The sequence below is a fragment of the Halichoerus grypus genome, chromosome 5 (genome assembly GCF_964656455.1).
Source record: "Halichoerus grypus chromosome 5, mHalGry1.hap1.1, whole genome shotgun sequence".
In the NCBI taxonomy this organism is placed as follows: domain Eukaryota; kingdom Metazoa; phylum Chordata; class Mammalia; order Carnivora; family Phocidae; genus Halichoerus; species Halichoerus grypus.
In genome coordinates this window covers 112,619,195-112,634,043 of record NC_135716.1, presented here as the reverse complement: position 1 = coordinate 112,634,043, position 14,849 = coordinate 112,619,195, and the positions used below count along the sequence as shown (strand labels likewise).

The 14,849-nt window shown below is 37.7% G+C and overlaps 1 protein-coding gene across 1 annotated transcript in view; it reads right to left on the bottom strand.

Moving 5' to 3' along the window:
• Nucleotides 1–14,849, bottom strand: part of HFM1 (helicase for meiosis 1) — a 112,953-nt gene that overhangs the window by 56,038 nt on the left and 42,066 nt on the right. The window contains exons 21-23 of the mRNA XM_078072777.1: nt 1,783–1,874; nt 269–375; nt 122–169 (exon numbers count right to left, since the gene is read on the bottom strand). Coding sequence (XP_077928903.1) covers nt 122–169; nt 269–375; nt 1,783–1,874 — 247 coding nt within the window. The remainder of the gene's footprint in view (nt 1–121; nt 170–268; nt 376–1,782; nt 1,875–14,849) is intronic.

Here is a 14,849-nt window from a genome sequence, read left to right as displayed (position 1 = left end):
TAAATGTGTTCTTTTTTGTATTAAGGAAAACAAATTTAAAATAAATTTTAAAACTAAAAAAAGTTTTATAAATATGAATCACAAATGGTAGTATTTTAAGACATTTAACAATCATCTTTACCAATTTACTTTCATTTCTCTTGTTTTAATTCTTCCTTCCATTGGAAATCTATAAATAGAAACACAGGGCAAAACTTTTATTATTACTACTTATTTTAACTAAACAGAACCTTTAAAAAATTATTTAAGACATATTTAATTTCCATACCTGATAGTTACCCGATTTGGATCTTTGTTCAAAGTATTCAGTGTTTTCTTTTCATTTATCCTTAACTGCACATCTGCAAATTCCTTGCAGCTGGCTATCATTGTGACCTATAAAATTTCATCATTTGCCCATTTACTTATATCCCTTCTTTACTTCTTTCCTCTCATCTTCTTTCTCTGTATTTACTTATTTTCCAAGCTGCCTTGGGATATCACAGCTTTATCATTTAAAATGTGTAACAGAATTAAAAATTCGCTTTATACATTTTGCTTCTTTAAGGATTCATTCATTCACTAATAAGTGTTTACAAACACTTGTTATATGCCAGACATTATGCTAGAGACTGGGACTACACCAATAAGATCATAAAGATTAACAAAATAAAATTTAAAATATTCAGTCTTGTTCCTACCACACAGTAAGCACTCAATTAATGTAGCTGTCATTTCTACTATTATATTATTATTCACCCTTCTGTAGTTTGCAAATCATTATCCTGAATGACACTAATTTTGTAATGGAAAGAATGCTTTAGATATTAAGAAATTTGTATTACAGAGCCTAGTTCTGCCAGATGACTTTGAGCAAAGCACTCCTTGTGCTTTGGTTTCTCACATCTGTAACATGAAACTAACATCCGCTCTAATCCTCTTACTCACTTACTGAACTTAAAATAAGATTAGTTAATGTTAACATCAGGGATTTTCTACTCTCGATTCCCTTAGTTAAGAATAGTATTTACATAAAAAGACAAGCATTCTAGTTTTCATCAGTTTTTGTGCAATTTTTGTATAATAATCTCATTACAAAAACCAACTTAGATATTTTAAATAAAAATTAATGGTTAAATTTGAGAATAACAATAAATATCTTGTTGCATATTCATGTCCCCTATAAAGGGAGAAAGGACCACTACAGTTCTCAGGTATCAACAACATGACAATCGTTCTATTTACTGCTATAGCTGTAAAGTTGCCCTCACTGTTGATATCTTAGTATAACCTTGTTTTCACTCCCACTTCTCCACAATCACTGCTTTTTTCTGGCCTATCACCAATACTATCCTATTTCTACTATTATTCTGATGCAAAAGATTTAGGGAAGAATTGCAAGTATGTGGCACACATGTCCAACATTGTCCATCACTCACAGCAGACTTGCCTAATATATCATGCCACATCATCCTGGTCTTTCTCAACAAAGTATACTTGGTAGCCACTACCAAGGTAATTGGCATTATCACTTAAGTTGAAAGGTAGCTGCCATCCCCACTTTGGGTATGTATATAAATTTTCTTAGCCCTGATACAGAGATACAATTGAAAATTTATTGTAAAGAGTAATATTCCATATCTCATGATCAAAGGTATATAAGATGGAGAGACACAGCACTACCAGAAATGCTTTCTTGTCTGCTCATTCTTAAATTGCATGAGATATGCAAATTAGTTATTTCCCCACTATTATTTTATACTATATCATTACATATTTATTTTCTAGTGACAACTAATTTACCAGATCTAATAAAGTCTCTTTTCCACTGATGGTACAAAATTTCTTCACTGTCTCAAATGTAATGTAATACCAAGCCATCAATCTTCCTGCCTCTGTGGAAAAAGATGAAAAAGAAACATTCACTCCAGTTGAAACAACTTGCTTTTTCATCAGTTTAACAAACATTCCTTAACATCTATTCTATGCCTGTAAGAGCATCAGGTACAAACGACACACCAGAAAATCTAGAAGACACAGTTTCTAGAATTTATAGGTCGGCGAGGGAGATAACTATATGAAAAATAGCCAGACTAGAGGACAAAATCCAGTTAATGATAATATTTACATATACAAGGGGCACCTGGGTGGTTCAGTTGGTTAAGCATCCAACTCTTGACTTCGGCTCAGGTCATGATATCAGGGTCATGAGATGGAGCCCGGCATTGGGCTCTGTGCTCAGCCTGAGTCTGCCTGAGATTCTCTCTCCGATCTCCCTCTGCCCCTCCTTACTCTGTGCACACACACTCTCTCTCTTTCTAAAATAAATAAATAAATCTTTAAAAAATATATTTAAATATACAAGCTTAAGTACAGAAGAAATTAAACCTGAGAAAATGGTCAGTGTGGGATGCCTTAGTAGAGAAAATGGGGCTTGAGCAGCATTTAAAAATAAATAATATGCCTTGGCAGAAAAGAAAAGCTGTCATGACCTCAGTAAAAAAATCAAGACTTATTTATCAAAACAGTAAAGTTAAAGACTATCTTTAGGGTCGCCTGGGTGGCTCAGTCAGTTAAGCATCTGACTCTTGATTTCAGCTCAGGTCATGATCTCAGGGTCATGAGACTGAGCCCCACGCTGGGCTTGCGCTGGGCATGGAGCCTGCTTAAGATTCTCTCTCTCCCTCTCCTGCCACTCTCTAAAAAAAATTTTTTTTAAAAGACTATCTTTAGAATACTTTAGTGAGAGATATGGCTTGATAGTGACTATGAGTTCAGGTGAAACTGACTTGCTTTGAGTCACTGCTCCATCACTTAGTAGGTAGGTGATCATATGCAGGTTATTTTACCAGTTTCTTAATGTAATTTGGGGATAATAGAAGTATATATGTCATATGTTTGTTGTGAAGATTAAATGCAATATTACATGTATAGTACTTAGCACAGTGCCTAACAGTAAATAAATGTTGCCTACTTTTATTACCAAAACATGATGAATAATAGACTATGAAGGCCTGAAAGAGCCTTGAAATGCTAACAAAGGAGTTTAGATTTTGGATTTGATTTATAAAATAACAGGGGACCACTTAAAATTCTTGAGCAATATTTAATTAAATTGACGTTTGAAAACAAATTGTTTTGGAAATAGAACATTGAGTTGGCTGGAAGTAGCAGTATGGGTAAAGCAGGGGTAAGCAAAAGATGAAATTCATTTGAAAAGTTACTGGTTTCAATTACAAACTGTCAAAAACATTACAAAGAATTTCAAGCCTTGTGAACACACATAGGAAACAGCTGGGAAGAAAAAATTGCATACTGCTGCTATAGGTTTTGTTGAAGAAGGGAAGAATTGGACATTCCATCAGACATACAGGCATCAAGGACATGGTAGAGTTGACAGAACTAAGAATCAGGAAGAGAAGTAGCCGGGGAAGCTTAAAAGCCACTTTATCAATTAAGATCCTGGTGGATATGTTCAACCAAAATGCGGGTGATGCAGTGGTTCATAAAAGGCAGCTTCTGAGAGCAGTGTGTGAGATACAGAGAATATGGTTACCATGGGAACAAGTATGTTAACCTTTAGGATATATTTAAAGATGCTCCTCCTATCCTTGATGTTTATAAATTAATATAAGGTTTCTCCTGCTAGAGAAAATGAAAGGTTTGAGAAAAGACTTGATGCTTGCTGGCTTATTAGAAAGGATGAAAGAGGGGCGCCTGGGTGGCTCAGTTGTTAAGTGTCTGCCTTTGGCTTGGGTCATGATCCCAGGGTCCTGGGATCAAGCCCCCATCGGGCTCCCCGCTCAGTGGGAGGCTGCTTCTCCCTCTCCCACTCCCCCTGCTTGTGTTCCCTCTCTAGCTGTCTCTCTCTCTGTGTCAAAAAAAAAAAAAGTCTTTAGAAAGGATGAAAGATTCCTAGGTAAGGTATAAAAATAACTTAGAAAGGAGGAATTCCTTCTTACACCAGAGGGTCAGGCTTTTTATTCTATTTAAGCATTCAACTGATTGATGAAAATCACCCACATTAGGAAAGGCAATCCGCAGGGCACCTGGCTGGCTCAGTTGGAGCTTGCAACTCTTTTTTTTTTTTTTTTTTTTTTTTAAAGATTTTATTTATTTTTTTGACAGAGAGAGACATAGCGAGAGCAGGAACACAAGCAGGGGGAGTGGGAGAGGGAGAAGCAGGCTTCCCGCGGAGCAGGGAGCCCGATGTGGGACTCGATCCCAGGACCCTGGGATCATGACCTGAGCCGAAGGCAGACGCTTAACGACTGAGCCACCCAGGCGCCCCGGAGCTTGCAACTCTTGATCTTGGGGTTGTAGGTTGGAGCCCCACTCAATTTTCATTGAGTCAAAATAGAAGGATTGGAAAAAATTTAAAAGATTTGCAAGTGAAGGTGGAAATAAAGATGCAACTTTTAATCAATATGGTATTGAATGATGAATATTCTTATAATAGCAAATTCAGGATATTTCAAAGTAAAGGCCATAGGATTGGGGGGTGGGGTAGAAATAGAGGCCATGGAAATACATCTCCCACATCTCTTACTACCAGAAGTGACTGACTGATGGCTCCAGCTATTATACTCTGAATCTATCACTATGTTTATACCAAGATCATACTTCTCATGAGATGCTCCAAACCAATGACTAAGCATGGCAGGAATATTAAGGTAGGCCTATAAGACAAGAACTCCTTGGATAGGGAACTTTGAATTAAAGATTCTCCATCAGCTTTGCTAAATGGCCTTAGGACTGCATTTTAGGTTAAAATTCTCTTTCCTTCTTTCCTTCTTTGAAGCAAACAACTAAACAATTCATGTAACCTCATAAAAAGAACACTAACCTCAATAATTATCCTAATAAAAATACTAACACAGTTTAAAAGACATGTTACATTCTTCATAAAGTTATACATACATACATAGATACATGCATGCATACACACATAAACACTTTGTGTGTGTGTTTTTTAAAATAACTTAGTGGTGTAAGGTGTAATAAGAGTTGAGGCTACCGAGTTATAAACACAAAAGACAATATGTTCAGACTGGACATTGGGTAGTATGTACTTTCAAGGCAGAGTACATGGCCAACCTGGGCCCAGAGAAGACCAGGTAAAAGGGCATCAAGTGCAGTGCTGTATTATTCTGAGAATTCGGCTACTTTCAGCTAGATTTGTGTAGCTTATGTTAAGCTGCTATGATGGTTAATTTTAGGTGTCAACTTAACTGTCAACTGGCCATAGAGTACCTCTATATTGGGTCAAATATTATTCTGGATGTGTCTGTGGAGATGTTTTTGGATGAGATTAACATTTGAATCAGTAGACCGAGTAAAGATTGCCTTTTTTTTTTTTTTGAAAGATTTTATTTTTAAGTAATCTCTACACCCAATGTGGGGCTCCAACCTACAACCCCAAGATCAAGAGTTGCAAGCTCCAACTGAGCCAGCCAGGTGCCCTGCAGATTGCCTTTCCTAATGTGGATGATTTTCATCAATCAGTTGAAGGCTTAAACAGAATAAAAAGCCTGACCCTCTGGTGTAAGAAGGAATTCCTCTGCCTGACTGCTTTGAGCTGGGACATGGGTCTTTTCTTGAGTTTGGACTTGAACTGAAACATTGGCTCTCCTTGGGTCTCAAGACTGCCAGCTTTAGGCTGGAATTTACACCATCAATTCTTCTGGTTCTCATGCCTTCACACTCAGACTAGAACTATACCATTGGCTCTCTAGACCTCTATCTTACTGACTGCAGATCTTGGGACTTCTAAGCCTCCATACTCATGTGAGCCAACTACTTACAATAAATTTTATTTATCTAGCTAGCTAGCTAGCTATCATCTATCAACTTTGTGTGTGTGTGCGTGTAAATATATATATATATGTGTGTGTGTATATATATATATACACATATATATATAATATGCATGTATATGTATAGCCTGGACATGGAATGACAGAAGAATTAAAGAGAAATCAAAGATATCAAATATTTCATAATCTTAAGCTTGGCAAAATGGTTATGCTATTGAGAATGATAGGCAAATATATAGACAGAGATATACTTTCTAACCTTGGATAAAAGAGAGCAACAACTCATGTTTATGGTAAAAATTTTTTACATTGATTATCCCATTTGATCATCACAACAACCCAATAATGTAAGTAGGACACATAATATATTCCTGTTTTGCAGATGAATAAACTAAGGTTCAGTGAGCATAAGGTCACAGCTAGCAAGTGGTAGAATTGGAAGTGAAATCCAGGTTTTGGAACCCAACTTTTATGTTCATTCCATTTCGCAGTATTCCAAGTCAAATTAACTGTTACATGCTTCTGGATGTCAAGTTTCATGTTATTTATGTAAGTAAAGACTTCCAACAGAAAATTGAGCACTGGGGCACCTGGGTGGCTCAGGCAGTTAAACGTCCCACTCTTGATTTTGGCTCAGGTCATGATCTCAGTTTCCTGGGATCGAGCCCTGCATGGGTTCTGTGCTCAGTAGAGTCTGCTTGTCTCTCTCCCTCCCTCTTCTTGCTTTGCTCTCACTCTTGCACTCTCTCTCTCAAATAAATAAATAAAAACTTAAAAAAAACCAAATAAAGTAAATCTAAAAAAAAGAAAAAGAAAATTGAGCACAAATTTTGTAAAGAAGGTGAGAACCAAAATCAAAATTACAGTTTTGAATTCATTTATGTATTGACTGTAGCTGAAGCTTGAAGGTAAATCATGTTTTTAAGAAAATAATCATAAACTGGGAATGAAGGTCCAAGGTCTGCAACTTCAAGAAACCCACAGTAAAGCAAAATGGTCAGCAAAGAGAGATCGCTAAAGCAGAGGAAAATTAAAAGATTACTAAGAGGAAAATTAGTCAGGTAATAGTCACTGATGATGGAGAAGGATCATTATAGATCATTTATTTGGTATATTCAAGAGTAGAAGGAATGGTATCCGTGTATTCAAGAAGTTCCACAGGGAAGGAACGATAGTAGGAATTAGATTCTTGAGAGTGAAAGTACCTAAAGAATAGATGAAGTTACATTAATGATTCTCATGCCCCCTCTAATGAGACACCCTAGAATACACAAAAGATAATTTTCACAAACAAAATTATGTTTATCAGAAGGACCATGGGAGAAAGAAAAAACAGTTATATATCTAGGGCCAAGAGTAAGGGCAATAAATTGCTTTAAAAACTTAACCTTATATAAATAGATGAAAAGAACCAATCAGAGATCAAGAGCACAATAAATGAAATTAAAAATACATTTGATGGAATAAATAGGCTGGATGAAGCAGAGGAACAAATTAACGGAAGACAGTAACAAAAAGTAACCAAACTGAGCAAAGGAGAGGAAAGAAAATTATGCAAATTGAGAATACTCTTAGGGAACTCAGTGATTCCCTCAAGTGTAATAACATTTGCATTATAGGGACCTGAGAAGAAAAGGGAGAAAAGGGAGCAGAAATTTATTTGAAGAAATAATACCTGAAAACTTCCCTAATCTGGGGAAGGAAACAGACATCTAGATCCAGGAGGCACATAGATCCTCCCAAAAATTCAACCCTAGGAGGTCCACACCAAGACACATAGTAATTAAAATGGCAAAAAAACAGAGATAAAGAAAAAATTTTAAAACCTTATATTAAATACAAGTAAAAACATGATCAAAGTCATACATTTCTAAACTATGGTTGCAAATATATAAAAAATGCATTAAAAAATGGAAGGATACATGTCAAATGCTAACACTAGGATTCTGATTTCTTAAAAACTTTTCTATAGCTCCCAACTTCTATTAAGGATTAATTTGAAATAATGAAGTCAATATTTCCACCATGAAACTTTTTTTTCCCCAAAATAAGTATGTGGGTTTTTTTATTAACACATAATGTATTATTTTTTTCAGGGGTACAGGTCTGTGATTCATCAGTCTCACACAATTCACAGCACTCACCATAGCACATACACACCCCAATGTCCATCACCCAGCCATCCCAACCCTCCAACCCCCGCCTCCCCTCCAGCAACCCTCAGTTTGTTTCCTGAGATTAAGAGTCTCTTACGGTTTGTCTCCCTCTCTGGTTTCGTCTTGTTTCATTTTTCCCTCCCTTCCCCTATGATCCTCTGTCTTGTTTCTCAAATTCCTCATATCAGTGAGATCATATGATAATTGTCTTTGATTGACTTATTTTGCTTAGCATAATACCCTCTAGTTCCATCCACGTCATTGCAAATGGCAAGATTTCATTTTTTTTGATGGCTGCATAATATTCCATTGTATATATATACCACATCTTCTTTATCCATTCATCTGTTGATGGACATCTAGGCTCTTTCCATAGTTTGGCTATTGTGGACATTGCTGCTATCAACACTGGAGTGTACGTACCCCTTCAAATCACTACATTTGTATCTTTGGGGTAAATAGCCAGTAGTGCAATTGTTGGGTCATAGGGTAGCTCTATTTTCAACTTTTTGAGGAACCTCCATACTGTTTTCCAGAGTGGCTGTATCAGCTTGCATTCTCACCAACAGTGTAGGAGGGTTCCCCTTTCTCTGCATCCTCACCAACATTTGTCGTTTCCTGACTTGTTAATTTTAGCCATTCAGACCAGTGTGAGGTGGTATCTCATTGTGGTTTTGATTTGTATTACCCTGATGCCAAGAGATGTGGAGCATTCTTCATGTGTCTGTTGGCCATTTGTATGTCTTCTTTGGAGAAATGTCTGTTCATGTCTTCTGCCCATTTCTTAATTGAATTATTTGTTCTTTGGGTGTTGAGTTTGATAAATTCTTTATAAATTTTGGATACTAGCCCTTTATCTGATAGGTCATCTGCTAATATCTTCTCCCATTCTGTCGATTATCTTTTGGTTTTGTTGACTATTTCTTTTGCTGTGCAAAAGCTTTTTATCTTGATGAAGTCCCAATAGTTCATTTTTGCCCGTGCTTCCCTTGCCTTTGGCAATGTTTCTAGGAAGAAGCTGCTGTGGTTAAGGTCGAAGAGGTTGCTGCCTGTGTTCTCCTCAAGGATTTTGATGGATTCCTGTCTCACATTTAGGTCTTTCATCCATTTTGAGTCTATTTTTGTGTGTGGTGTAAGGAAATGGTCCAGTTTCATTCTTCTGCATGTGGCTGTTCAATTTTCCGAACACCATTTGTTGAAGAGACTGTCTTTTTTCCATTGGACATTCTTTCCTGCTTTGTCAAAGATTAGTTGACCATAGAGTTGAGGGTCCATTTCTGGGCTCTCTATTCTGTTCCATTGATCTACGTGTCTGTTTTTGTGCCAGTACCACACTGTCTTGATGATTATAGCTTTGTAATAGAGCTTGAAGTCCGGAATTGTGATGCCACGAGCTTTGCTTTTCTTTTTCAACATTCCTCTGGCTATGCGGGGTCTTTTCTGGTTCCATACAAATTTTAGGATTATTTATTCCATTTCTTTGAAAAAAGTTGATAGTATTTTGATAGGGATTGCATTAAACGTGTAGGTTGCTCTCAGTAGCACTGACATCTTCACAATATTTGTTCTTCCAATCCATGAGCATGGCACGTTTTTCCCTTTCTTTGTGTCTTCCTCAATTTCTTTCATGAGTATTCTATAGTTTTCTGAGTACAAATTCTTTGCCTATTTGGTTAGATTTACTCCTAGGTATCTTATGGTTTTGGGTGCAATTGTAAATGGGATTGACTCCTTAATTTTTCTTCTGTCTTGTTGTTGGTGTATAGAAATGCAACTGATTTCTGTGCATTGATTTTATATCCTGCCACTTGACTGAATTCCTGTATGAGTTCAACAGTTTTGGGGTGGAGTCTTTTGGGTTTTCCACATAAAGTATCATATCATCTGTAAAGAGTGAGAGTTTGACTTCTTTGCCAATTTGGATGCCTTTTATTTCTTTTTGTTGTCTGATTGCTGAGGATAGGACTTCTAGTACTATGTTGAATAGCAGTGGTGATAGTGGACATCCCTGCCATGTTCCTGACCTTAGGGGAAAAGCTCTCAGTTTTTCCCATTGAGAATGATTATTTGCTGTGGGTTTTTCATAGATGGCTTTTATGATATTGAGGTATGTACCCTCTATCCCTACACTCTGAAGAGTTTTAATCAAGAAAGGATGCTGTACTTTGTTAAATGCTTTTTCTGCATCTATTGAGAGGATCATATGGTTCTTGTTCTTTCTTTTATTAATGTATTGTAGCACATTGATTGATTTGCGGATGTTGAACCAAACTTGCAGCCCAGGAATAAATCCCACTTGGTCATGGTGAATAATCCTTTTATTTTATTTTTTTTTAAAGATTTTTTATTTATTTATTTGACAGAGAGAGACACAGCGCGAGAGAGAACACAAGCAGGGGGAGTGGGAGAGGGAGAAGCAGGCTCCCCGCTGAGCAGGGAGCCCAATGCAGGGCTCGATCCCAGGACCTTGGGGTCATGACCTGAGCCAAAGGCAGATGCTTAACAACTGAGCCACCCAGGCACCCACGTGAATAATCCTTTTAATGTACTGTTGGATCCTATTGTCTAGTATTTTGTCTAGTATTGTCTAGAATTTTTGCATCCATGTTCATCAGATATATTGGTCTGTAATTCTCCTTTTTGGTGGTGTCTTTGTCTGGTTTTGGGATCAAGGTAATGCTGGCCTCATAAAATGAGTTTGGAAGTTTTCTTTCCATTTCTATTTTTTGGAACAGTTTCAGAAGAATAGGTATTAATTCTTCTTTAAATGTTTGGTAGAATTCCCCTGGGAAGCCATCTGGCCCTGGGCTCTTGTTTGTTGGGAGATTTTTGATTACTGCTTCAATTTCCTTAGTGGTTATGGGTCTGTTCAGGTTTTCTATTTCTTCCTGGTTCAGTTTTGGTAGTTTATACATCTCTAGGAATGCATCCATTTCTTCCAGATTATCTAATTTGCTGGCATATAGTTGCTCCTAATATGTTCTTATAATTGTTTGTATTTCTTTGGTGTTGGTTGTGATCTCTCCTCTTTCACTCATGATTTTATTTATTTGGGTCATTTCTCTTTTCTTTTTGATAAGTCTGGCCAGGGGTTTATCAATCTTATTAATTCTTTCCAAGAACCAGCTCCTAGTTTCGTTGATCTGTTCTACTGTTCTTTTGGTTTCTGTTTCATTGATTTCTGCTCTGATCTTTATTATTTCTCTTCTCCTGCTGGCTTTAGGCTTTATCTGCTGTTGTTTCTCCAGCTCCTTTAGGTGTAGGGTTAGGTTGTGTATTTGGTTGTGTATTTGAGACCTTTCTTGTTCCTTGAGAAAGGCTTGTATTGCTCTATACTTTCCTCTTAGGACCACCTTTGCTGCATCCCAAAGATTTTGAACAGTTGTGTTTTCATTTTCATTTGTTTCCATGAATTTTTTAAATTCTTCTTTACTTTCCTGGTTGACCCATTCTTTCTTTAGTAGGATGCTCTTTAGCCTCCCTGTATTTGAGTTCTTTCCGACTTTCCTCTTGTGATTGAGTTCTAGTTTCAAAGCATTGTGGTCCAAAAATATGCAGGAATGATCCCAATCTTTTGGTACCAGTTGAGACCTGATTTGTGACCCAGTATGTGATCTATTCTGGAGAATGTTCCATGGGCACTAGAGAAGAATGTGTATTCTGTTGCTTTGGGATGGAATATTCTGAATATATCTCTGAAGTCCATCTGGTCCAGTGTATCATTTAAAGCCTTTATTTCCTTGTTGATCTTTTGCTTACATGATCTGTCCATTTCTGTGAGGGAGGTGTTAAAGTCCCCTACTATTATTGTATTGCTGTCGATGTGTTTCTTGGCTTTTGTTATTAATTGGCTGCTCCCATGTTAGGGGCATAGATATTTACAATTGTTAGATCTTCTTGTTAGATGGACCCTTTAAGTATGATATAGTCTCTTCCTCATCTCTTTGGTTTAAAATCTAATTTGTCTGATATAAGGATTGTCACCCCAGCTTTCTTTTGGTGTCCATTAGCATGGTAAATTGTTTTCCACCCCCTCACTTTCAATCTGGAGGTGTCTTTGGGTCTAAAATGAGACTCTTGCAGACAGCATATCGATGGGTCTTGTTTTTTTTATCCAATCTGATACCCTGTGTCTTTTGATTGGGGTGTTTAGCCCATTTACATTCAGGGTAACTATTGAAAGATATGAATTTAGTGCCATTGTATTGCCTGTAAGGTGACTGTTACTGTATATTGTCTCTGTTCCTTTCAGGTCTATGTTACTTTTAGGCTCTCTCTTTGCTTAGAGGACCCCTTTCAATATTTCTTGTAGTGCTGGTTTGGTGTTCGCAAATTCTTTTAGTTTTCGTTTGTCCTGGAATCTTTTTATCTCTCCTTCTATTTTCAATGACAGCCTAGCTGGATATAGTATTCTTGGCTACATATTTTTCTCGTTTAGTGCCCTGAATACATCATGCTAGTCCTTTCTGGCCTGCCAGGTCTCTGCGGATAGGTCTGTCGCCAATCTAATGTTTCTACCATTGTAGGTTACAGATCTCTTGTCCCAAGCTGCTTTCAGGATTGTCTCTTTGTCTCTGAGACTTGTAAGTTTTACTATTAGATGTCAAGGTGTTGACCTATTTTTATTGATTTTGAGGCGGGTTCTCTGTACCTCCTGGATTTTAATGCCTGTTTCCTTCCCCAAATTAGGGAAGTTCTCTGCTATAATTTGCTCCAATATACCTTCTGACCCTCTTTCTCTTTTTTCTTCTTCTGGGATCCCAATTATTCTAATATTGTTTCGTCTTATGGTATCACTTATCTCTTGAAGTCTCCCCTCGTGATCCAGTAGTTGCTTATCTCTTTTTCTCAGCTTCTTTATTCTCCATCATTTGGTCTTCTATATCATTAAATCTCTCTTCTGTCTCACTTATCCTAGCAGTCAGAGCCCATTTTTGATTGCACCTCATTAACAGTCTTTTTGATTTCAACTTGGTTAGATTTTAGTTCTTTTATTTCTCCAGAAAGGGATTCTCTAGTACCTTCTATGCCTTTTTCAAGCCCAGCTAGTATCTTTATAATCATCATTCTGAACTCTAGTTCCAACATCTTACTAATATCCGTATTGATTAGGTCCCTGGCAATTGGTACTGCCTCTTGTTCTTTTTTTTGAGGTGAGTTTTTCCATCTTGTCATTTTGTCCAGAGAAGAACAGATGAATGACAGAATAAAATGCTAAAAGGGTAACGACAACCCCAGAAAAATATACAGTAAACAAATCAGAAGAGACCTGAAACCGGAGGGATGGTGGGGGGAGAATATGATCAGGCTGGTGAATAGAACAGAGCCACACACTAGATTTTGGGTGTATTATGGTCTGTTAGAAGAAACTGCCTCCCAAAATTTTAAAGAAAGAAAAACATATATATACAAAAATAAGGGTAAATACGATGAAGGGATGGAATATGACTGTAAAGATGAAAATTAAAAAAGATTTTAAAAGAGGAATTGATGAGATAAGAAGCTGGTTGGCAAAAGAAAGAAAAAAAATTAAAAAAGAGAGAGAGAGAGAGAGAATGTGATCAGGCAGGAGACTAGAACAAAGCCATACACTAGATTTAGGGTATATTTTGGTCTGTTATAAGAAGCTGTATCCCAAAACTTTAAGGAAAGAAAAACTTATATATATACAAAAAATAAGATTAAATACAATGAAGGGATAGAATATGACTGTAAAAATGCAAATTAAAAAAGATTTTAAAAAAGGACTTGATAAGATAAGATGTTGGTTGAAAAAGAAAGAAGAAAAATTCAACTAAAAAAATAGAAAAAGAAAAAATAAAGAAAATTTAAAAAATTAACTTTGAAAGACTAAAGAATCATGGGGAAAAAAGCCATGAATTCTATGTGCTGTATTCCCCTAGCACTGGAGTTTTGCAGTTCTCATTGATCAGTAAACTTGGTCTTGACTGGATGTTTTTGCTGATCTTCTGGGGGAGGGGCTTGTTGTAGTGATTCTCAGATGTCTTTGCCCCAGGTGGAATTGCACTGCCCTTGCCAGGGGCCAGACTAAGTAATCTGCTCGGGTTTGCTCTCGGTAGCTTTTGTTCCCCGAAAGCTTTCTGTACAGCTTTAGAGGATGAAACTGAAAATGGCAGCCTCCCAATCTCTCGCCCCAGAGGAGCCGAGAGCTTGGGGCTCCACTCCTCAGTAGTCCCTCAGAGAAAAGTAGTCAATCATTCCTGTTTCCCTGGTCCCCAGCTGCACTCTGTGCTCACCCGGCTTGTGACCAAGTGTTTCTATCTCTGGCACATGATCCCGTTTGGAGTCTCCAAACCCAGCAGATTACTGTGGTGAGCTCCCATGCTGCTCCTCCTGCGGGAGGAAGGGGAGTCTCCCCGGATCTGCCCTTTGTTGGGTCCCTGCTCAAAGAGCAGTGGCCTGACTGTGCCATGGATCACGGTTTTTGGCAACCTTGAGCTGAGAGCTCACTCCTCGGCTCCGTCTTTGCAGCTGGCTTCCCTGCTCCAATACCCGGGAGTTCTGCCACACTCAGGCACCCCCTGTCTTTCTTTGACCCCGAGGGTCCTGAGACCACACTGTCCCAGCGAGGGTTCCACCCCCCACTTAGCTGCTGGAGTGATGTCCCTCACTGGAGCAGACTTCTAAAAGTTCTGATTTTGTGCTCCGCTGCTCTATCACTTGCTGGTAGCCAGCTGATGGAGGCTCCCTCCCCACACGGTCTATCTTCCCAAATATTGACTCGGATTCACTTCTCCACATGTCCTACCTTTCAGAAAGTGGTCGCCTTTCTGTTCATAGAATTGCTGCTATTCTTTTCTTGTATCTCCTGTTGAGTTTGTAGGTGTTCAGAATGGTTTGATAACTATCTAACTGAATTCCTGGAACCAGACGAAAT